Raw genomic sequence first — 22,861 nt, 5'->3', positions numbered from 1 at the left:
GCAGTGGGTCATGTAGGAACTTAGAAATGTAACAGATAGATTTCTACCACCTCTGCCACTGGGAATGTTTATGTACTGTTGTTAAATCAAGAACATGAAACATTGAGTTCTTCTAACGGTGGCACAGATTTCTTTAGATGTAATGGATGCACTAATGTTCTTCACTTATTTTAGGAGGTAAGGCACTAGCTAATGAGGGCTTCTGTAACTAACATCATATCGTTAGATTCAACTAACCATCCACTGGTAGGAGACTTTGTAACCTGGGCTAATGTAGGTTTGAAGAGAAAGAGAGAGTTTCTTACACAACAAGCTTAGGGAGAGGAGGATAACTACATTCTTCTGACTTTCCAAACCTGCAGACATTCTAGGTCCAATACAATGAATAGTACCTAATTGATGGGAGTTGGAATACATGACACCTGGGAAAAGTGTTGAAGGAGCCACTTTACTTAGGGCAACTCTTCCAAAGCCATTCTTACTGACATCTGTTCTATCTGTGGTAGTCCCCCATGTCACTTTTCGTATTTCTGGTGATGCAAAATATCCACCAAGTCCTGGAAGAAAACTCCCAGGGCACAGAGGCATTAGTTAAATCATTTTTGGAGCTGTATACCTTAGGGTCAATATTCACAAATAACTAAAGCGACAACAAATTGATCATGCCAGAATGGAATTGCAGACCTACTGTCATGTTTTTTTATCTGAAGGTGCTCCCGTCATGGATGCAGGAGCTGATTTGAGGGGAACAAAGCTTACCAAATTGATAAGGACATTCTAGTCTGACAGGCCAATCACAACTGGGGGGGTTGGGGTGCTGCATCATTAGCACAAGCATAATGGCGGCTGGGCTGATGCACTTTAATTAATCCTTGAAGAAACATTTTTCTAAGGTGTAACAAGTGAAATGTCTTACAAGTAATGTTATGCCCAATAACACAAGGGCCCCATGATACCAGTTTTGGAGTCGTTTCTCTTAGTATATTGTACATTGGAGGGGGGTCCCTTATTTAGCGAGAGCAAGGGCCATATGTAAGAACACATTTTCCCATTGACACAGAATGGGAAAAACCCTTTGCTACAACTGGCCCTAGGTGTGCATGTGCTCTTAACTCTGAGCATGTGCTCATCTTCCTGTGCCCTTAGCTCTGCAATTGTGTACATCTTATAGTACCAGTAACTTTCTGGTTATACAAGACCTTCCCAGTGTCCCTATTCTTGAGCCAGAACACCTCAGATAATGTTTAGAACTGTAAGCCAGTGCAAAGCTTTCAAGATTCTCTGACTGTGATGCATTTTAAAACTGTAGTGTCAAGGCTGTAACTTGTGAACTACGTTGAGTCCCTAACTACTAGCAAGTCCATGTCTAGCAATGCTTCTAACTATAAACCAGTGTAAGTCTTGCATAGTCTCTAGCAGTAACCAGTGAAAGGCCTAAAAAGTTAGTTAAGAAATGTGAGCAAGTGTAAAGCTTAAAGAGTACAGTGATTAATTGCTAGTTATGTTGAAGTGAGCTATAAATGTAATCACCTGCAAACCTGAGTCAATGTACATTCATGTTGCGTAATGTACATACCTGCTAGCAATTAAAAGGAGTTGTTAGTCCTCTGTGTTTGAGGGTACAATTGGGTTCTTGTATCTTAGTATAATTGAGGGCAAGCTTCTCAGATAGCTTGGGTAAACCTTGCAGTGTCTAAAAGTCATCCAGAGTTGCAGGGCCTTTGAGGCCCTAGTGCATGGCTCATTAGCAGACCTTTTTGGTGAAGGCCATAGCCTCTGTCTCCCATATTGAGAAATCGACATCTATTTGGGTGATCGTTGTGCCTGCCATGCATCTTCTTGTGCAGCAGATGCACTGTAGACACAGCTGAATTCTCAGAAGGGTGCAATTTTGTGGCAGCCCGCTTGCCACTATTTTATGTAATGCCCTATAGAACCCCCATAGCAGGGATTTTGCTCTGGTGATGTCTTAGACACCTAGAATGTTTACACACTAAATATAAGTAATATATTTCTATGATCATGTCCGGAACCACCTCGCTTAGCAGTCACCAAGCAGGACTGTGGTGAATCAGCCACCGGTCAAGGGTTTTCATGGCAGAAAATGGAAGGAGACTGGAAAGCTCAGCAGAGTGGGAGCTTAGACAAATTACGGAGGATCTCTACCGCAATCAAACTCTGAATGACATGCTGTCTTGTAGTGTCCTTTACTATGAGGTAATGTGAAGCTCTCAGTGTCGTAAACTATGAACCTGTGTTCATAACATTGATCCAGAATAATGTTACAAGTGCGAGCTTATCTGAGTTTTGCAGTGCCTGCAAAGTCATCCAGTAAATGGCTCAAGTTTGAAATGGTGTAGTCAAACAGAATGAGAGGTTATTTTTATTCCATTTTGAATAAAAAAAAAAAAAATATATGGCTTTATGGCCTCAAACACTAACTGTAATAAAGGGCTCAAAATTCCTAGTATCAAATATTACATATCTGTAATTGGTCTATCATAATTACTTCAGTCATGATTAGAGGGTATTCTGATGGGCAGCAGAGTGAAAATGTGACCTCTAGTAAAGGGCCCTTGCAACATGATACAAAATATATGGAGCAAGAATACAAAGAAAAAGCACAATTGGTGCTGCAGTGAAATAGTGAGAAGTTACAAGATTAAAACTTATTTTAAGAAGTTGATGTTTAGACACTTACTGGAGGACCTGGTGGGCCAGGAATTCCAGTTTCACCTTTTGGACCGGTCGGACCCTGTGCAAATAAACACGTGCAAAATTAAAAAAATAACTAAGAAGAATCATCAGACAGACTTTTCTTTTTTATTATTAGACATACTTTCTTCATGAACATTTAACTTTCAAAGTAGGAAACCTGGCTGTATTAAGGTATAAATAGATATCAACTGGACATCAAGCTATCAGCAGCAGGACATTTGATCATATCTGAACTGCAATATTTTACACCCGAGTTTCACTTGTAACATTTTTATTCCTCTTCAATCTCAGGTGACATACATTTAGATCATTGTAAATCTATTGGCCATCCCCCAAACCACAGAGCTTTCTTTCAGATTTCAAGTTATGACTTTATATACTAAATCTCTTCCCTTGTAAAAGTTGTTTCCATTTCCTGTCCTTCTGAAAACCATGCATGCTTAGTATCTAAAAAACCGAAAAAAGGCAAGAGGGACCACTATTGTGATGGCACTTACCGATGAGCCTTTGGCACCCTTAGGACCAGGAGAACCCTAGGTATGAAAACAGGAAACATGCAAAGACATTAGTGGTGAAATTATGTGCAGATTTTCTTCTGATTGCCAGTTACTACTCCATTAGAAAACAATATTTTACCTTTAATGTGACGCTCTTAATTTCTTATCTTCAAGAGAAAGTTTATTATAACAACACACTTATTTCGTTTCACTTTTTGAAGGTAGGTATATCAGTCCAGGCCACCATATTTTGAACATGTTTACAATTTTCCAAGCATTGAAGAAAAAAGTTGTCACTACAATTATTATATTTAGAAATTTGATAGCAACTTGCTACCCATATATTCCCTTGATATACATATGGATCGATCCCTCTGCGTATTTTGTAGTTGTACAGGAAGATTACCATCATCCACCCAAAGGTCTGTAAGAATATGTGTGTTCATAAATAACCACTTGCTTCAGCTCATTTTACGTTTCGTCTTTTTAGTTTGTGTTGTGCCCATATATAACAAAGGAATAATTGCAGCTGCAAAATATTCTTTAGGTCAGAAAATAAACAAAGAGCTAAAATGGAGGAAATATAGAAATTACTTACCGGAAGACCAGGGGGCCCAGGAGGACCTAGAGGGCCAGACTGACCAGTAATACCCTAAGGATAATTAACAAACATAGCTCAGAAAGGTATTATTGCCACTACTTTGATGCATATTTGAAATATACAATAGCAAATAAATGATCTTTAGTCAAATCGTCTTGTCAATAGTTATGGGGAGAATGGAAGAATGGAAGAGTGTTATATATGATATTAATTTATATCAAACATGTTCCAGACATGGGTTTCTGTTCAGCCCTTTTGCAAGAGAGGCCTCACTACAACTAGGTTTCACCAGCAAGAAAAAGGGTTTTATAAAACGCTTGAGTTTTTTTTGTTTATTGTTAAAATATGCTGCCACTCATGATTTCCTTTTACTGAGACTGTAGTTTGATGACATCTTTATTAAGGATACCATCATTGTAGAAATACAATAATTAATACAAATAGACTTGGTAGTATTGACACTAACTTTCCATTCAAGACCAAATAATCCTACCATACTGGCAATCATTATACCTATCCTTGGTTGTCTCATACAGTGTTACTCTTCATGCCTACCTTCACATCACTTACCAAATGTCAACGGTCTCGCCTTCATACAATTTATCTCAGTATTCATGATATCTCTCACCACACCACCCATCACACCACTCCTCACATAACACTCTTGGTACATTCCATTGTACTGCTCAAGTATCAGCCATATTACCCACTACTATAATACTCATCATATATCACTCACAAGAATACCCATTTTACCACTCCTCAGACACAACTCTTGATTTTCACCATTGTACCACTCATCTCGTATCAAATACTTTGTCATTCGCAATTTATCAGTCACAGAACAGAGAATTGTTTAATTCCTCACATATCACTCTTAGAACCTTTCTACTCATCCCATATCTCTTTTTGTATCTATCACTATACCACTCACAACATGTCACTCGCTGGACTATCTATTGTAGCATTTCTCACATATAACTCTGCACCAGTCATTGTGAAGCTAATTCCCAATCACATATTGTGTCTGTCACTCTACAACACATCATGTTTTACCCAGTGCACTGCTCATTGTTACTTACCGTTTCTCCTTTGGCACCTGGTCCTCCCTGAGGACCTGGAAGTCCCCGATCACCTTTCTCACCCTGCTCTCCTGGTGGACCAATGAGACCAATCAAACCTGGGTGACCCTGCAAATAAAATGTTTTAAGTGATTAGTAGCTGATATTTTAATTTACTGAAACTGTTGGAAGTAACTAGCTGGTTCAGTAACAACTTGTGGAGCATTACAATTCCAAAGTTAGAAAAGAGAAGCAAATTTTGCAAGTAAGTTAAACACTATTCACTCTATACATGAGCCACAAAAACAGAGGTATGAACTGAGGATGTTTGAAGTTTTTTGTGCGGTGAACAAAACAGTTGAACTCACCTGAATGATAAACCAAAGGAGTTTGAAATTAGCATTCTTCTCTGTGAGTTACACTAAACTAGTTGTATCATGTGGTGATAGCTCTGTTCCGAAGGTCCTTTGAAACTAGTTTTGAAACTAATCTCCTACATAACAGTTACTTGTTGAAGGTGACCTTCTGCTGTCCACAAGATCTTGCACAATTCATGTTGTGAATTAAAGGATATCTGTTAGAAATATGACTTGGAAGTCCACAGTCTAGTGGAGTATTCTATTACGTATGTATTGATTATGTACTCCTTAAGTATTACATTAAAATCCATACGGATCAAGTTCACATTGAGTACTTCATGCATCAGTCACTGCCATAGAAGAAGTACTGAATGTCCTACATCCTACTGACTTATATGCCTGAGAGTTTAGGAGAGTGCCTAATAGAACTGCCTTGGATGCATTTCACCACATTTAACATAAGCAATGCAGATTATTATAAGGTGATAAACACTTATGTATCAGTTCTAGGGCCACATGTACGAAGCATTTTGCACGTCGCAAACGGCTAATGGGGCCATTTGTAACATGCAAAATGCAATTTGGGATGTACAGACCCATTTTCGCGATTCGGTAATGTATTTACCGAATCACAAAAAGGGTTTGCGAGTCGCAATTAGGAAGGGGTGCTCCCTTCCTAATTGCGAGTCGCAGTCCAATGTATGATTGTTTTGTGACCGCCAATGCTGTCGCAAAACAATCACAGTTACCACCAGTTTCAAACTGGTGCTAACCCATTCGCAAACACCAAGACCAACTTCCACAATTGCATGACAGATGTCACCAACTGGATGAAAGACAACTGTTTGAATCTCAACACAGACAAGACAGAAGTACTGATTTTTGGAAACCAACGCGTCCCATAGGACCCATCATGGTAGTCCTCAGAACTCAGACCTACTACGACCCCCACTGACCATGCTAGAAACCTATGCATCATTCTGGACAACAAGCTAACTATGAAGACTTGGGCTAACTATGTCTCTTCCTCCTGCTTCTTCCTCCTCCACATGCTTCGTAAGATATTTAAATGGATACCCAAAGCTCTAGCAGTACCATCTCCTGCAGACTGGACTACAGCAAAACAGTCTATGCAGGGATTGCAGCTCACCTTCTCTATCAATCACAGACCATACAGAATGCTGCAGCCAAACTCATCCTGGATCTCCCTAGGAGAACCCACATCACCCCCTACCTCAGGGAACTTCACTGGCTCCCTGTACAGAAAAGGTGCCAGTTCAAACTCCTGGCCCATGCATACAAGGCCCAACACAACTGCAGACTGCCTACTTAACCACCATCTGAACTTCCATCAACCCTCCAGAGACCTTCGCTCCACATTACTTTCTCTAACACCAACTCCCACAACCGGCGTAGCAGATGCCCAGGTCTCTCCTTCTCCTACCTAGCAACAAAGACATGGAATAAGGTACCCTTTCATCTACAGACCTCCCCATCTCTTCCAGAGTTCTGAGAGTCATTGAAGACCTGGCTATTCAGCTAATCAACTTAATGCTGCCAGCGCCTGGACAATTTCATGGGTGACAAGTAGCGCTCTACAAATCGATTGATAGAGTGACTGATCGATTAACTGAACTAAGCTGCTTTAGACACACCTGACAGTTTGAGAGGCACAGGGGCAAGCTACACAAAAATACAGAGTGTGCACTTAAACAACACTCCTAATGTCCATTACATGTCTGCTCTAACAGAGTTAACACAAGTGCTTCAAGGAGTGGACTTTCAGTGGTTAAGGGCAGCTCTGGTCTGCACCATAGACGCCAGAGCAATATGTACTCAGGCACAAACTGTAGCCTTGGTCGTACCTCATGCTACAGCTATTAGAAAACATAAGACCAAGAATTGCAGAGGAGTTTCACCTCTTTATAAATATTAGCTGTACCAGGTCAGCAATAAATATTGAAGTTAGAACACTGTGAAATATCTAGTTCAGAAAGTACTGCTCATTCTGAATGGTGATTGGTGGATTATTTATTTATCAATCCCCTAAGCTAATATTGAAGTTGGAATACTGTGAAATATCTATTTCAGAAAGTGCTGCCCATTCTGAATTGTGATTGGTGGATTGTTTATCTTTCAATGCTGTCCGCTAATGTGCCTCTTCAGGAAATGGGGGGTATGATTTGGCTTTGGATGTGCAGTGGAAGATTTCTCAACACTACTATTGCGACACGTTACCATGACCTGCATTTACAATATCTCAGGTGTTAGCACCGTCTCCAATAATATTGTCTCTCACCTCACAGTCTCTTTGAAATCTGCTTGACCTCCTGATTAATTCTGCTCCACTATCCCTCATTATCAATCACATATTCTAATTAATACAACTCCACTCAACCATCAAATTTCCAGAAAGCCTGACTAAAATGTTTTCCCACTGACCTTCACTTCTTCATCATAGATCTTTACTTCTCTGTGCCCTAATCTCTACCATCAATACTATAATAGAACATATCCTAAATGGGAGAAATGCTAACTGATACTCAGTACTTCCTCCATCAACCACTCTACTTCCATATTTTCCACTTTCCACGTCTTTTCATTAATTTAGCAGCTTTATCTTTGTACAGTCAATGTGCATCTTTCCAACGTGTTAGGTGCTGTTCTGCTTCTCTTGAAAGTTTGTTGAATCCATCCATCATTTCTTTAGAAGCAGGAAGTAGAGCATCAACACCCTCATAAAAAATGGCTAGATCCCTTTGTTGTTGCATCAGCTTACCTTTTCTCCTTTAGAACCAGAATCTCCTTTGAGGCCGGGCAAACCAGGGGGACCCTTTAAGAAAAAGAACAAACATTGTCAGTAAAGCTCAATTGAAGAGTAAGTGAAAATTCTATTATTTATAAATTTAACTGCTGCCTACCATTGGACCAGGAGGACCATCTGGACCAGGAGAACCAGGGAGACCTTGTTCACCCTGAAAGAAACACACGGTTAAACAATTATCTGAAAATTGACTGCCAGAGAGCTCGAAAACAATGCATTTCTTGTCACAACAAAGATATTCCCGAGAGAATCAATGCAAGTACCTTGATCCATGCTCCTAGAGACAGATTATATAGATGTAAAATTTAGTTCGAGAGCAATTGAAAATTGAATATCTAAAAATGTTGAGCAGATTGATAGCTGAAACATTATACTTAAACCATTGTTTTGTTAGAAAGTTTGTTACATTTTTCCAGGGTTTGGTCACCACCCACTATTCTCTAAGATTTTTACAATTTTAGTTATAAACAAAGAAACTCATATGATCTTAGATGAGATTATATATTAGCATATTACACTAAGCCTTTGTTTATTTTTATTTTAAAATGTTCATATGTTGCTCTTCTTGTTATTTGCAACTGAAATAACAAACAATCAGCCATGTATTGGGCAATGTAGTGCATTCAATAGTCAAGGAAGACTTTCCAGATGATTCAGTGATTATCATCAGAGACTAGAGTTGGGAGAGGTTTATGGAGATATGATGTCAATAACTCTGTTCCGTGGGTCATTTGAAAACAGTTTTGAAACCAATCTTCTACAAAACAGTTGTTGAAGATAATCTACTGTAATTTACAAGATCATGCATTACAATTGTTGCTACTGAGGATGTAGTGAATCTAAATTCTAATGACTTACATTGCTGGGTGTTTGAGGTAGTGACTAACTTTCCTGCTTACCTTTGAGTTTAAATACAACTGATTGACATATTTGACAAGTTAAGTGAATATGTCATATTAAGTGGTCTGTAGGTTTGACAAGTGAGTCCAGAGGGCTGTATCAAAACAGCCTTCACTTGTTTGTTGGAGGTAAGTAGCTAGGAAGAATCTTCTGTTGACTCATATACTTAAAGGTTAGTTACATGTTCGGGCAGCAATGCATGTGTGATCAGAGTTCTTTCTGTAGATTATTTTTTTGTAAGAGAGGTCAATGGTGTGTATTAGTCCAAAAACATGGGTGAATGGAGTGATCCAGTATGTGATGTGTATATGCTGTGTTGGATGTTCTGTTGAATGAATTCCATAGCATGCTGTGCTAGACGAGTGTTCAAATGCTGTTTTGATAACATTGACACACACCTAGTTGGCACATCTGTACTGTGTTGAATGTTTGTGTGATATTCTAACAGATGTTTGCTCTTGGAAGCTGTCCATGAGACAAATGAGGTGTTGGTGGAGGTGAGTGCTGCAGCCATATCAATACCCAAATAAATATGAGATCCACATGGTTTTCTGTGCAAGAATAAAGATGTGTGATCATTTTGATCATTTTTATTTTGCACATTTCTGTAAATGATTTAGCTGACTGTTACTCTTAGTAATATCTTGTCACATTGTTAAACAGAAGGATCTAAATCAATATTGCACCAGAATTCCTCCCAGCATACTGTGGAATTATGCATGAGGTTGAAATGCAGTGGATTTTCAACAAATTAAAATATCTTGATACTATTGTGTAAAATCATAGGATTCTGACAGAGAGAAATTCAATAGCTATTATGTATGTGCTTAAATCTCAATGTGCATCCACACTTACCACAGAGCCTGGCAACCCACGAAGACCCTCTGAGCCAGGTTTGCCAGGAGCTCCCTGTGGACCAATGGGCCCTGTCTTCCCAGGTGGACCTTCAAGACCAGACTCACCCTAAGAGCAAGAGGAAAATTGTTTAGTACCCTGTAAAGATATAGGATATGTTCTGTCAACAGGTTCTTCTTTGTAGCTATGTGGATTTACATTAAATACCTGTAAATACATAGCTAAAACAATCTAGCACAGAATTTATTATCCAAAATGCTTTATATGTCAAATCCTTACATTGACAGCATATCAATACTTATAGCAACTGACTGTGTTGTGATCATCCCTCTGTCTGATGTACAAATTTAAATGCTGAAGGTCTAGTTACAAAAACACTCTATCACAGTACATAAAACTGAAAACTAGTGAATTATGTTACAGTCAAAATACATGGCAGAAGCTTCTCAGTAGAACATAACTATAAACGAAACTTGGTCCTTAGACTTAGTTTATTAACTATCGTATATCGTGAGGAAGTTAAAAAATGCCTGATCTCAACAAAGATTAATTTCCTATGCTGTTGTTTTTTTATTTCTGTAGATTTCTACCAGAAATTTTTAACACCACTTACCTTTGCACCCTTTTCTCCTTGTCTTCCTTCGGGACCTGTTGGACCTGGGGGACCCTAGAAAAGCAAGAAAGTCTTTAAGTCATTCAAGTGGGTAACGTGATAGAAAGAAGAATATGTCTGCACCTGATGGGTGGGTTCAAATAATTGAGTTCCTCTGCCTCTGAGTTTCTAATCAGGTAATCAATGCAGGCTGCATATACCATTTCACTGCTCTAATCTCTTCAACTTCAAGTAATTTAGCAACAAAACGTATAAAAGGAACATTCAGTGGCTGTCTAAAACTATGACAGTCTAGAAATTTAAATTTTCACTTTGCAATTTTCAATGTTGCCAAATTACATTTATACAATATATTCACTCTGCTGCTGAAGAGTGATGCTGGAGACTGACAGCCGTATCTCTATTCTGGAATAAAATAGCAACTTTGACAGGCAAAGGGCTGACACAGCTACTTCAATATATCTCCTTTCACTCCTGCAATGCCTCCAAGGCCACCATTAACTTGGGATAATAGATTTCAATCTTAGTCCTTCACATACACGGGTTCCACAAACAATCATATCTCACATAGGAATGGTTTCTGTTAGAGCTATGCAATAAAATTTGTTTTACTATTTCTCTAGAAAAACATCACATACCCTCTTTCCTGGAGGGCCGGATGGACCAGGTTCACCAGTTGGACCGGGCGATCCCTAAAGAACAGAAAAGAGAAAACACAGAGTTTACTAGTTCATGCAGTTTGCAGCAAAATCAAGATCCAACAACAGTGTCATGATTACAGAAGATCCAATTTCCATCCTTTCTGTAAAATAAACAGCAGATAAAGCAGAGAAAATGGTACAATCTTATTCCAAGAAAAAAGTGATACAGGCTTGTCTTTATAGGGTCTCCAATCATATTGTTTCAATGAATTATGCCTTTATAGGTATTTGGTTCTTTGTACTATTCACCCTGTCTGAAACTGATTTAATGGAGTTAAGAAAATCATCATTCTAAGTAAAAACAAAATAATTTTGATATAAATGTGGTATCCACCCATTATTATTAATCAGGGTTTAGCAAAATGTATTTGAAATATTCTAAAATCAATTTCACAAATGGTGTTAAAGTAAATGAATTCATTATTGTTAAGACATTGGTACTGAGACATGATCTGAGATTGTGATATGTTACTCTTTGCATACAAATTAATTGAAAATCTCTGCAACCATAGACTGAGTGTTAACGGCATGGAAATTTAAATCTAAGACAACTCTAATTCAAAGATGGGATTTGTTGAAGCTGCAAGACACTTTTGGCAACAAATTAAATGAAAATCAACAAAATATTCAATTGTGCATGTTTCATTGCAGACTAAAGTTCACAGTTGCTTTGGCTAGCAACATCTAGGGTCATTCACAATCATGTGATCTTTGAATTGTTGGAACCATTCACTGACAGCTCAGCATTACTTTCACAATCTTTTAAAGACAAAGATACTCACAGGCTGGCCAGATTCCCCATCATCGCCCTTGTCACCTGGGGGCCCATCTTGACCCTGCAGTCAGAAAAAGAATAAATAAGATTGTTAAAGTTGAAAGGATTGAATGACATATTAAACAGACAGCTGTCAAGCCCTTGAAAAAGAAACTGGGAGTTGACCTTTGTGACCTTAAAATATACATCATGTTTCCTCCCTGCCTCTACCAAGGTGCTAGAGAAACACATTATCCAAGATCTTTCCAGTTATATGCTTGCCTATGGTTGCCTGTACCCCTCTCAACATGGGTTCCGGAAGAATCATAGAGTGGAATGTGCTTTGATCGTCACCACAGATATAATCCGCAGACAGGTAGATCAGGGGGGCGCCAGTCTTGTGTTGCTGGACCTATTGGCAGCCTTTGATACCATCTCACCCCAGCTCATAGTATAACAGTTGTGTCAGGCAGGTGTGAGGGGATCAGCCCTGTGGATTTTAGGATCATTTCTCCAAGGCAGATCAATTACGGTTAGCTGTGGAGACTTTAGATCTGCCCACTTTCAGCTTCTTTGTGGAGTACCCCAGGGCTAGTTGCTTAGTCCAACCATGTTTAACTTAGATGTGGCTCCCACGGCAAAACTTGTCCGCTCTTTTGGATTTCAAGTGTCTGCATACGCTGATGATACCCAGGTCATTGTTTCCAAAAAATTACTGGGAAGTAGAGGCAGACAGATTCCAGGTATGCATGAGGGAAGTTAGCCAACGGATGGGGCGGAATAGGCTGAAAATGAACTGAGATTAAACGGAGATACTGATTTTTGGGGCCAAGACGTCAATTTGCAGTAGCAGATGGTGGCCCTAGTCCTGTAGGTCTCTGCCTACCCTCATGACAGCTGCAGAAAATTTAGGGGTAATGTTTGATACCTACTTGAATTTTGACATACAGGCCAATAAAATCGTCAGTGAGTGTTTTTGGATGATGAATATTCTGAAAAAAGTCTTGCCGTTTATACAAATATAGCTTCAGGTGACTGTGGTTCTTGCTCTTGCTCAAGTCTGGACTACTGTAATGCAGTCTTTGTTAATATAAATCAATCCTCACTGAATAAATTACAGTTGATCGAGAATGCAGCTGCCTGGTTGGTACTAGGTTTGCCAAGGTATTCCTCTGTCAAAGAGGGGCTTAAGAAGCTACACTGGTTGCCTGTAAGGAAACATATCTCTTTTAAGTCCTGGTGTCTGACCTACAAAGCATTACTTTCCAATGGTGCAGGATACTTGCAAGAAGTTCTCAAGAGGTTCCATACACAATCATCGGCTAAGGTCTGCAGGTCTTAGGCGGGCCCTAGTGCCCCATTGTAATAAAGCTAAATGGGGAGATCAGGCCTTTTCGCTGGCCACAGCTAACCTTTGGAACTCCTTGCTGGTTCAGATTAGAGGGACCAATCCCCTGGTTTTATTGCAAGAGCAACTGAAAACCTGGCTGTTTTCTCAGTAGACTCTGGGAGGGTTGTGCTCTCTCTCTCCTCCTTAGCGCCTCAATACCACTGGTCTGACTGCGCTTTAAAAATACCAAATACATGCATACATACACACATATATATACTACCTACATATTAACATAAAACAAATCTCACAATTAATCTACAGGCAATTCAATGCAGTGACAGGTGCATTTAGAGTTCAGAACAAAATTAGGAGGGAGTAGCCTGGTGAGGGAATACAATTACCACAATCTATTCTGTCTGGAATTAGAGCTTTTATTTAAAAAAAAAAAACAATTAATAACAACATCAAATTAGGCTTTTGACTCACACTTCTGTCCAATTTTTCAATTTATTATCAGCCCATTGCTGGTGGCAACAAGGCACAGAACTGCTATTCTTTGATGCAGTTGTATTATATAACTGATGCAATATCACTGCACAAAACATTTCAGATTTTCTCAAAGGTGAGAAGCTTTGGAAAAATGAGCATTACTTTTAAAACCATAAATGTTTGCCATTTACACACAGATGTTTGTAAATGACTCATATAGTGGTCCAACTTGACTTACAGCAGCCTGAATAAACCAAATATATTAGTTGTAGAACCTAAGCTCAACAAAAAAACACTTATGACTGTATTGTACTGTTCTAGATTCTCTTTGTAGCTCTTACCAGTTCTTCCCACCTCAGCAATATATTCCCTTTTGTGTAGAGACTAGACCTCAGCTTTAAAATTACCGTGCAGTATGCATGTGCTCTTTCCATGATATAGAGCCAAGGTTTGTAGATGGAAATATTTGATAATTCAGTAAATGGGATTTTCTTCAGTTATCCTTTTAACAATTCCTGCTTAGCTCTGAGCCATCGTTCTCTTATGTGATATTGAGACTAGAAATAAATGCTTCTTTTGCAATTTGCAACAGGTGATAGTCTTTGAAGTGGTGTGTCCTTCTTCTGCAACTGTTTGATCTATGGGAGAATTTGATTTCATATTGTATGAAGAGATGCTAAGCTAACACCTATGCAATAATTTTGACATCACAAAATTAATCGAGAAATCAGAAGGTTGTCCAACGCCAATACAATATCTAAGCACAAAGTTCCCTGCATGCTTGAGGGCAGGTAAAATATAATTTCTGTCTCCCCAGCACAACAAGCTTCACATTCCCATTAGCACTGAAGTCTGAAGTCCTTCAATCAAGCAGTCACCAGAAAATATAAATGCACAACAAATACACTCCACCTTCCTCACCAGAGTACATTAATCACAATCTGAATAGGAAAATGTCTGATGACCATCAGAAAGAACTGGATTGAAGATTATTATGAACACTGACCACTAATGAATGAGTGAAACTTGGCCTTTTGACACAGAGGAGGATGATTGCATGCCACATCTCAAGTAATTAATTTAGCTGGCCGCCCAGCATAGTAGAGCATCAGTCATTTCAATGCAGAGTCCTGCTGTGGAAGATGATGCTCTCAAGTAACACTCTTCAGCACAAAACTCAAAATAAAGCCTCCTCTGTGATGCCCTCCCTTTTGCTTTTGCAATGCTTAAGCCAAAATGAACGACTATACCAGTAGCCTGGTTCATCATTTAAAAGTATCGGATAAAAATAGCAAACAGAATAATGTGCATAATGGTGAAAAAGAATAATAAAAATGACTGAAAAAGCATTTTTTTTTATTTTTTTTATTACAGATAGAAATTGTGAACAAAACTGTATCACAATCATTACACTATTACTAACTAAACGTAATCTTTTATCATGCAGATGGTATGCTGGAAACTACTATGCTAAAGAGCTTGCTTAGACTCTTCTAGAACTAAAATTGGTATTATAATTTACCCATTTAAACTATATGAAATATTAATAAATTTAACATCATAGTTTGTACCACAGTATGGTATAGGATTCGTGATGTGCATCTTGCCCCAAATATTCTAGGGCTATTTTCTAGACCCTGCATATTTTCGAGGATGTATTAGATACATTTCAAATGTCGTAGTTTCAAACAATTTATTTTAACCAAATAATTTATGTAATTAAAGAAGCACAAACATTTAGGTAGATGTAATTGTGATGGGGCCCTATGAGTATTGTGGTATTCCTTAATACAATGGCACTTGGGAGCAGCAGAAGGAAAAATATGCTAGCAGATTTTATACAGAAAGAAAGTTTCTTTCTGAAACCCTAGAGTTGTCATTGGGTCCTTGTTGTCATGTCTTAATTTTAATTTCTGTTTTTATCCGCCTGCATTCCCATAATTTACAATTATACTCGTAACATATGAGAATGATTTGCACATCTATCTGTGCGCAGACCAAAATCACTCAGGATCAGGATCAAGGGGAACTGGAGGCATGAGCCCAACAAGAGCAGGAGACAGACCGGGTGCAGAAAGATTAGGGTGAAGAGAGGTTGGAGGATTTTTAGGGCTGGTGAGTTGTGGTTGTGACACTAAGGTATTAGGTGAGCCTTCACGTTCCAGACTACGAAGAGACCAATGAGACAGAAGTCTTTAGGGAAGAAGAGATGTTCCAGGAAAAGTTAACAACTATCAGAAAAAGTGGTCAGTTGCCTCACAGCTTCTTTGTTGTATGGCTTTCCAGCTCATAGGTATCACCCACCACTTGCTTCTTGTCCATTTCTCTATCCCTTAGTCCATGTTCCCTTATTGAAAGTGTGTGCTCCTAGTCCTATCTCTCAGAACCACATCACTCTGAAATGGAGGAGTCTTGGGTATTAGCACCAGAATCTATTGAACATATTCCATTTCAGTCTTGAACCTCACAGTAAGCACCTCGTTACCACCAAAGTGTCCTCCTTCCCCCCAAGTGTATTACAATGTTCAGTCCGGAGCTGAGTGCTATATCGTAGCAGAGAGGGGGCCTTCCAGCACCCTTGCAAAGCAGACAGTGTGCATTGCAACGGTGCTGGGAATGGGGGGCCACTGCACTGCCCATGCCATGGGACATGGCCAGTGCAGAAGCCCCCGTGCCCCCTTGTACTTGTTCTCCACCAGCCTTTTCATAGTGTGGAAACTGCAATGAAAAGGTTGGCAGAGAACTAGGTTGTAATCAGCCAGGCTGACTACAACCTAGATAGCCGTCAGCTGTCGGGAACAATGTTCCCGGAGGTACAGCAGTCCCCTGGTAGGTCCGTCTGCCAGGGTCATAATTGGGTGGTTGGACCGTCCGGAGTGCAACGGTCTGACTGTCAACGCGAATGTGGCGTCCTCGGAGTGCCACACTTGTAATGAGGCCCTAAGTCAAGTAGCTTTGCAGCTATCTCCACTTAACTGAGGATTCAATTAAAAACTATAAATCCAATTAAAGGAAGGATTCTGACTTGTAGGGAGAGCTATTTATGTGTTTCCATGCCACAGGCATGTCTTTTTGGCAAATGCTGCTCATTAAATCCACCTCTTTCAAACCTGGACTGTGTAATTGATGCCGCTTAAATGTTAAATCCACTATTACTAAAGTGACTCATACTTCTTCACTTTTTACATCAATTGTGCCACGCCTGTTACTTCCATTTTCCTGTAAGACCTCCCGACAAATAAACATTATTTGTATAGAGGCTCCTTCGTACTGGAATACCTAACCTCTGACTTTTGAGATAAGTCTCTGACAATGTCTTATGTGGTAATTCATGGTTGCTCTCTCACTAAACTTGCTGTAGAAAGATTTTCTAACAGGTTGTTGTTCTGTAGAAACACACTCCAAATAACATGTTAATATGGAAAAACAATACTTACTGCTGGGCCTGATTCTCCAGGAGGGCCGGGATCTCCAGGGAAGCCAACTGGACCCTAAAAAAAAGGATAGCATATGTGTGATGAGAAGACATCAACATCCACTGTCAGCAATGTTATCGAATCGTTAACCTTGTTGTAAAGGCTACATTGTCACCAACAACATTGTTATTCACGAATACAATAGAAAATTAATATATACTTTCCATCTCAAAAAGAGAATGCACTGCAAGTGTGGAACACATCAGAAAAGGAGTTGCCAAAGCTAATCTTTATGAAGAAGACAGTATGGATGTGGCTCTCATTAGTAACTACATGTTATGTTGAATAAAGACAAGACAACTAATCTTTTCTTCTCCTCTACTGATTCTCTTGTCAATAGGAAATCTAATGGTACCATATACAACAAAGCTAAGTACCTTTCAGCAGTATATTTAACAGAGAAGCCCTAAAATGACACTGAACTATTAGGAAAAAACACTGCTACAAAGAAACAGTAATTAAATAATTAGCCAATTAATAATGATTACTCTTAAAACTGTTTCACCATATGTATCTGTGAAATGGGACAGGTCTCCTATTGTAGTACAGGGTAGGTAATCATGGGAAATGTAATTTTGGCATATTGATTTATACCACAGGGAACCAAAGTCCATGCAGAAGGATTTTGCAACATTATCCTTTAATGTGCCAGAATGATAGTAGTACAGCATAACATGCTAACACTATTAAACTATCACAAACATGCTAAACTATAAGGTATAAATCTGTATCCACTTCAAAATATTGAAATGTTGAGCGTCAAGATTTTTTAATTTTCTCTTCCTTGTGTTCAAAAAGTAGTCTTTAGTGCACCTTACATATTGTGGTTTTACAAAAAATGTGTATAAATATACAATACAAAAGGCAAAGTAGGTATCCCTGAAGACAGTATTTTCCACTGTACAAGATGCTTTCCAGGTCATACTGTGTATGGAAAAGAACAAAACTCAAAAAGTCTCAAATAAGAGCAACCAAAGGAATTAAATTAAATCAACATTTTTTTTGTAATACAAGGCAAAACAGTGAGGGTTACTTTGTTCAAACAGAAAAGTAAAATGTGAGAGCATTTGGCTGATCTGACTAAGTATTTAACACAGGGGTGGCTCCTCCGTAATAGCGGACGAGCCTCACCCACCTGTTCAATTAGGCAGTGACAAATAATTGTTTCTCACTCTCAGTGTCTGACTGAGCCATGAGAGTCTAGGGCGGGCCGGGGCCATGGCAGGGAGGAGGAGTGGTGGGCACTTACTTTTTCGAACGCAGCTTGTTGGAGAAATGGCATAGGCTCCCTGTGCCCTAGTGAGTCTCAAACTAGCCTGTTCAAGCCAATCCTGGTGCTGCTCTCATGCTTACAATAGCATGAGAGCAGCACCTGGATTGGGAGCCTGTGCTTTGTACCACGGTGCTGGGAAGAGAGGAGCATCATGGAAGCAATTGGCAGCAGGAGCAGCAGGTAGGTACATTTAAAAAAAAATACTTTTAACCCCAATCCCACCACCTTTGATTGGCAGCAGCCGCCACTGATTTAAAATATCAAAAGGAGAATCTCTTCAGCCTTGGACCAATGAAAAAACATAATGCTACCAAAAAGGCTGCAAGCGAAGAGGTAGGATCAATGTTTTGTTTTTACTATCTGAACCTTTACACCATTCAATCTGCCCGCCCCTTAAGAAGAATTACTTGCAACCTTTGTCAATTACTATTAATTACTTGGGTCTTTGGAAAGACAATGCATGTAGACAGTAAACCTTTTCTGAAAGTACTTTAGATGGCTGATGTGGTGTTTCTCTGATCAGGATATTGGGGCAAGGAAGTAATGTTTTGTGATCCATGTCAGGATTTTCTAACATCTCCCAAATTTTAGAAATATATTGTGTAGGAAAGTGCCTATTTTTTATGTGGTCACCCCCACTTTTTACCAGGTATTCGATGCAATTTTGACTGAAAGTGCACTGGGTTCCTGCTAACCAGGTCCTGAGTGCCAGATTTCTTTCCCTAAAGCGGTGCAATTGTTACCCAGTTGGCAATACCTTTGCCCCCTTGTAAGTGCTTAGTAGATAATACCCCTGGGTACCTAGGGCATGGGTACCAATGAGGGTCCCCAAGGGCTGCAGCATGTATTGTGCCACCCTCACGGACCCCTCACCTAGCATATGCAGACTGCTATTGCAAGCTGCGTGTATTGGTGCAGCTAAAAGTAAAAATAGAACATGGCACGTCCCCTAACCCTGCATACAATATATGTAAGTCACCCCTAATGCAGGCCTTACAGCCCTAAGGTAGGGTGCGTTATATTACATGCAAGGACATATCTGCACGAGCAGATAAGCCCCTGCTATGTCTTTGTCGATTCTTAGATGTAGTGAGTGAACAGGGAAGCCATTCTATGTGCATGTGCTGGATACTGATTACTACGAATTTGCAGGCTGCATGATGGCATGGTTTGGTATCAAACATATCATATTAATAAACCCTCACTGATTCCAGTGATGAATTTATTGATACATGGAACCAAAGGGCACCTTAGATCTGCTCCTAGAAAAGCTACCAACTACCCATGTGGGGATTGACTAATAATTTTAGCCAACCGGCCACCATCAGCCATGAATCTGACCACCCAAGGTGGGAGCCTTTTCTCTCAGGCGGTCAAAGACAAAGCCTGCTCTGCTGAGAGAGGTGCTTCCACACTTCCCCAACAGGATGACCTGTGAATCAGCATTCCAAGGCCGGGGGGTCAAAGAAGCCCTCCACAGTTGGTATACAGATCTGGCTATGCTCAAAGGAGAGTTGCTGACCCCTCCTGCCACACACCTCATTTGGCAACCAACAGACAGGTGGGAAATGTAGTATTCAGGGAGATGTGTCCACTCCTCAGGTCACTACCACCCTTAAGGTGTGCTGCCTGATGTGGACATCACTTTTATAAGGATGCCATCTTGGTGTTGGCAGATTTTGGAATTCTGGGACAGGGTAATGCCCATGTCCCACATTTGGTGGAGCACTATACATGCCTATGAATACTGAAGAAGCCTATTAGGTCAAGGGCACATGGATGTGCATCTCTCCTGAACAGCCGGGTCTTGCACCCTGTACCATCCATCCTTGCCTACTTGAGTTTATTCCCTTTGAATGATTAATGAGAATGAGTCCTGCAATGTTTTCTTCTAGGACTATGTTTTTCCATCCATTCTTCTTGAATGCAAATCTTTACTTTATATCTTATTGCATCTAACAGTCAGCAATTATTTTAGCTAGTTGGACTAGAGCCAGGTTTGAGACATGTCCTGAATTTGACTTCATCCGGCTCTGTTCTCAAAGTGGTTGGTAGTATTTTCTACAGTTTGGGAGCAAGTTAAGAGAAGGATCTTCCACCTCATTTGGCCTTCTGAATATGAGGGACTAATAATAGGCCCATGTTGGAGGATCTTAAGGCTCTACTTAGATTATATATTGTCATCAGGGCTCTAATCATATGGGGCCTTTCCCACTTATTGCCCTATGGGTCATACAGAGCACTTTAAATTTGATTCTGCGTTCCCTTGGAAGCCAATGTAGGGAGGCCCATGCTTTCTTAAGTGAGTACCATTTATCTACTTTATAAATGGTCCTAGCCCAGCATTCTGCAACACCTGTAGCCTTTTTGGACTGCTCTAGGGGATGCAGATATAGAGAATTGCCAGAATCCAAGTGAGAAGAGATCAATGCCTGAACTACCACTCTTCTGCATAAAAAAGGTAACAGATCCAATATTTCCTTAGAGTGTTCAGCAGAGAGAAACAGGACCTGGTAAGTTTGTTGATTTGGGCATCCATCTCAAGAGAGCTATCCAACCACATTCCCAGAATTTTTATAGGTGAGATCGGAGTGGCTGGTGTTCCAAGACAATTCGGCCATCCTAGCAAGGTTACTGGGGTTAGATTGTTTCCTTAAACCAACAGTTCGGTTTTGTCCCCATTTAATTTCAAAGAACAACCTGCCATCCAATGAGCCACCTTTTCCATGCCTGGGCCCAGCTGAGATTGGGACCCTTCGTCTGGGGTGAGAGACGATAAGATGAGTATCGCCAGCATATGAAACAATGGAGAGTCCAAATTCATTAACAATGGAGGCTAATAGTCGAATATAAATGTTAAAGAGAATGAGGCTAAGTACAGAACCCGGCGGGACCCCACTCTTCAAAGTGACCACCTCAAAGTAGTATGGAGGTTCCCAGACCTGAAATAATCTGTCTGGTAGAAATGACATAAGCCAGTCTAGAGCCATGACTCCTATGCCAATCTCCTTCAGCCTGAGGCCCAGTATCTGAGGGTCAATAGTCTCAATAGCTGTCCTTAGGTCGAGGAGAATAATGGCTCCTCCCCTATCCAAGATTTGTTTAACCTCCTCAGTAACTACCAGTAATGTTGACTCCGTGCTGTGCTTCAGTTGAAGTCCATTTTGACAATCATCTAGAAGCATATTATCCTCTAAATACTTAGTGAGATGGTGGTTGAATTGTATTTCTAAGATTTTTCCAAATGTCGGCAGCAGAGAGATAGGTCTGAAATTTACTGGGCAGATGGGGTCTCTAGTTTAATTTTTTTAACAAAGGTTTGACCACTGCATGTTTTCATTCCTGTGGGACCATACTTGTGGAAATTAAGATATTTAATAATTCTCTTATTATTGGTAGAATTTCTTGATTTTATTGTGAAAGAATGTGAGGAGGAGCTGAGTCTGGTGGGGATCCCGATTTCACCTTCCCGAACAACTCAAGGAGATATTCTTGTGTGAATAAAGGAAAGTTCTGCAGACAGTCTGTCCCTCCCATCATTGAGCAGACTTTGGGGCCAGTGTAGGAGGCCACTATACTTTTTTGTAATTCAATATAACTGTCTGCCTCCTTATTTTGAAAATAAGTGGCTAGCTCATTACTACGTCTCAGAGGGATTGGGGGATGAGTTTCGATGTTTAATATCAGTAATAGAATTTACTATCCGAAATAGCTCCTTAGGAACATTGACTGCCTTACCTAAGAGATTTCTATAATGGCAGCGTGTGCCGTTTTTATCTCTTGATAATAGTGGTGAGTGGCAGCTCAGTAGGCCAATTTCAGATTCGGATAATAGTTCCTTCTCCACTGTCGCTCCATTTCTTCAACATTCCCTTTTTAGAGAGATTGAGAATTCATTGAACGAAGGCACGGATTTTCTTTTACATCCTTTTTTAGATTATCTATAGAGATCACACTATCCAGGGAGTTATTGATCAACCTAATAACCATAATATTAGCATCCTTGGTATAATTGCCTAATGTTGGTCTGGAATTGGCAAGTATAGAAAGCCAAATGTCTTTGTTAAGTTTAGACCATCTCCAGCCTTGGATCATAGCAATTTTAGTACCGGTTAGAGGCGTCGGCCCTTTCGACGTTAAGGAAATAAGGGCATGGTCGGTGAAGGCCAGGGCGAGGGATTTTAATTTTAAGGCTTGGTTCGCTACTAAAAAAAGGGTCTAAAAGAGGTCCTTTAACATGAGTGTACCCTTTTACCCTTTGAGTACGAAGCATACAGCCCATGATGGGACTCTAATTACCAGCATCATTGTATATCCATAAAATGTAGGCACTACACTGGTCAAAAGCCAAACCTTTTATCACAGCACTACAAAATCTACCCAAAATATCTAAACACAAAGGCTACC

At 39.9% G+C, this 22,861-nt stretch overlaps 1 protein-coding gene across 2 annotated transcripts in view; it reads right to left on the bottom strand.

Annotated features, from left to right (window-relative positions):
• COL5A1 (collagen type V alpha 1 chain) overlaps positions 1-22,861 on the bottom strand; it is a 425,380-nt gene that overhangs the window by 20,329 nt on the left and 382,190 nt on the right. For both annotated transcript variants that reach the window (XM_069241581.1, XM_069241580.1), the window contains exons 51-61: positions 17,143-17,196; positions 11,912-11,965; positions 11,067-11,120; positions 10,429-10,482; positions 9,816-9,923; positions 8,158-8,211; positions 8,016-8,069; positions 4,899-5,006; positions 3,814-3,867; positions 3,216-3,251; positions 2,702-2,755 (exon numbers count right to left, since the gene is read on the bottom strand). In XM_069241581.1, coding sequence (XP_069097682.1) covers positions 2,702-2,755; positions 3,216-3,251; positions 3,814-3,867; positions 4,899-5,006; positions 8,016-8,069; positions 8,158-8,211; positions 9,816-9,923; positions 10,429-10,482; positions 11,067-11,120; positions 11,912-11,965; positions 17,143-17,196 — 684 coding nt within the window. The remainder of the gene's footprint in view (positions 1-2,701; positions 2,756-3,215; positions 3,252-3,813; positions 3,868-4,898; positions 5,007-8,015; positions 8,070-8,157; positions 8,212-9,815; positions 9,924-10,428; positions 10,483-11,066; positions 11,121-11,911; positions 11,966-17,142; positions 17,197-22,861) is intronic.

Source organism: Pleurodeles waltl, chromosome 6 (genome assembly GCF_031143425.1).
Source record: "Pleurodeles waltl isolate 20211129_DDA chromosome 6, aPleWal1.hap1.20221129, whole genome shotgun sequence".
Taxonomy (NCBI): Eukaryota; Metazoa; Chordata; class Amphibia; order Caudata; family Salamandridae; genus Pleurodeles; species Pleurodeles waltl.
The sequence above is the reverse complement of the archived record's forward strand: the minus strand, read 5'-3'. Positions and strand labels throughout refer to the sequence as shown.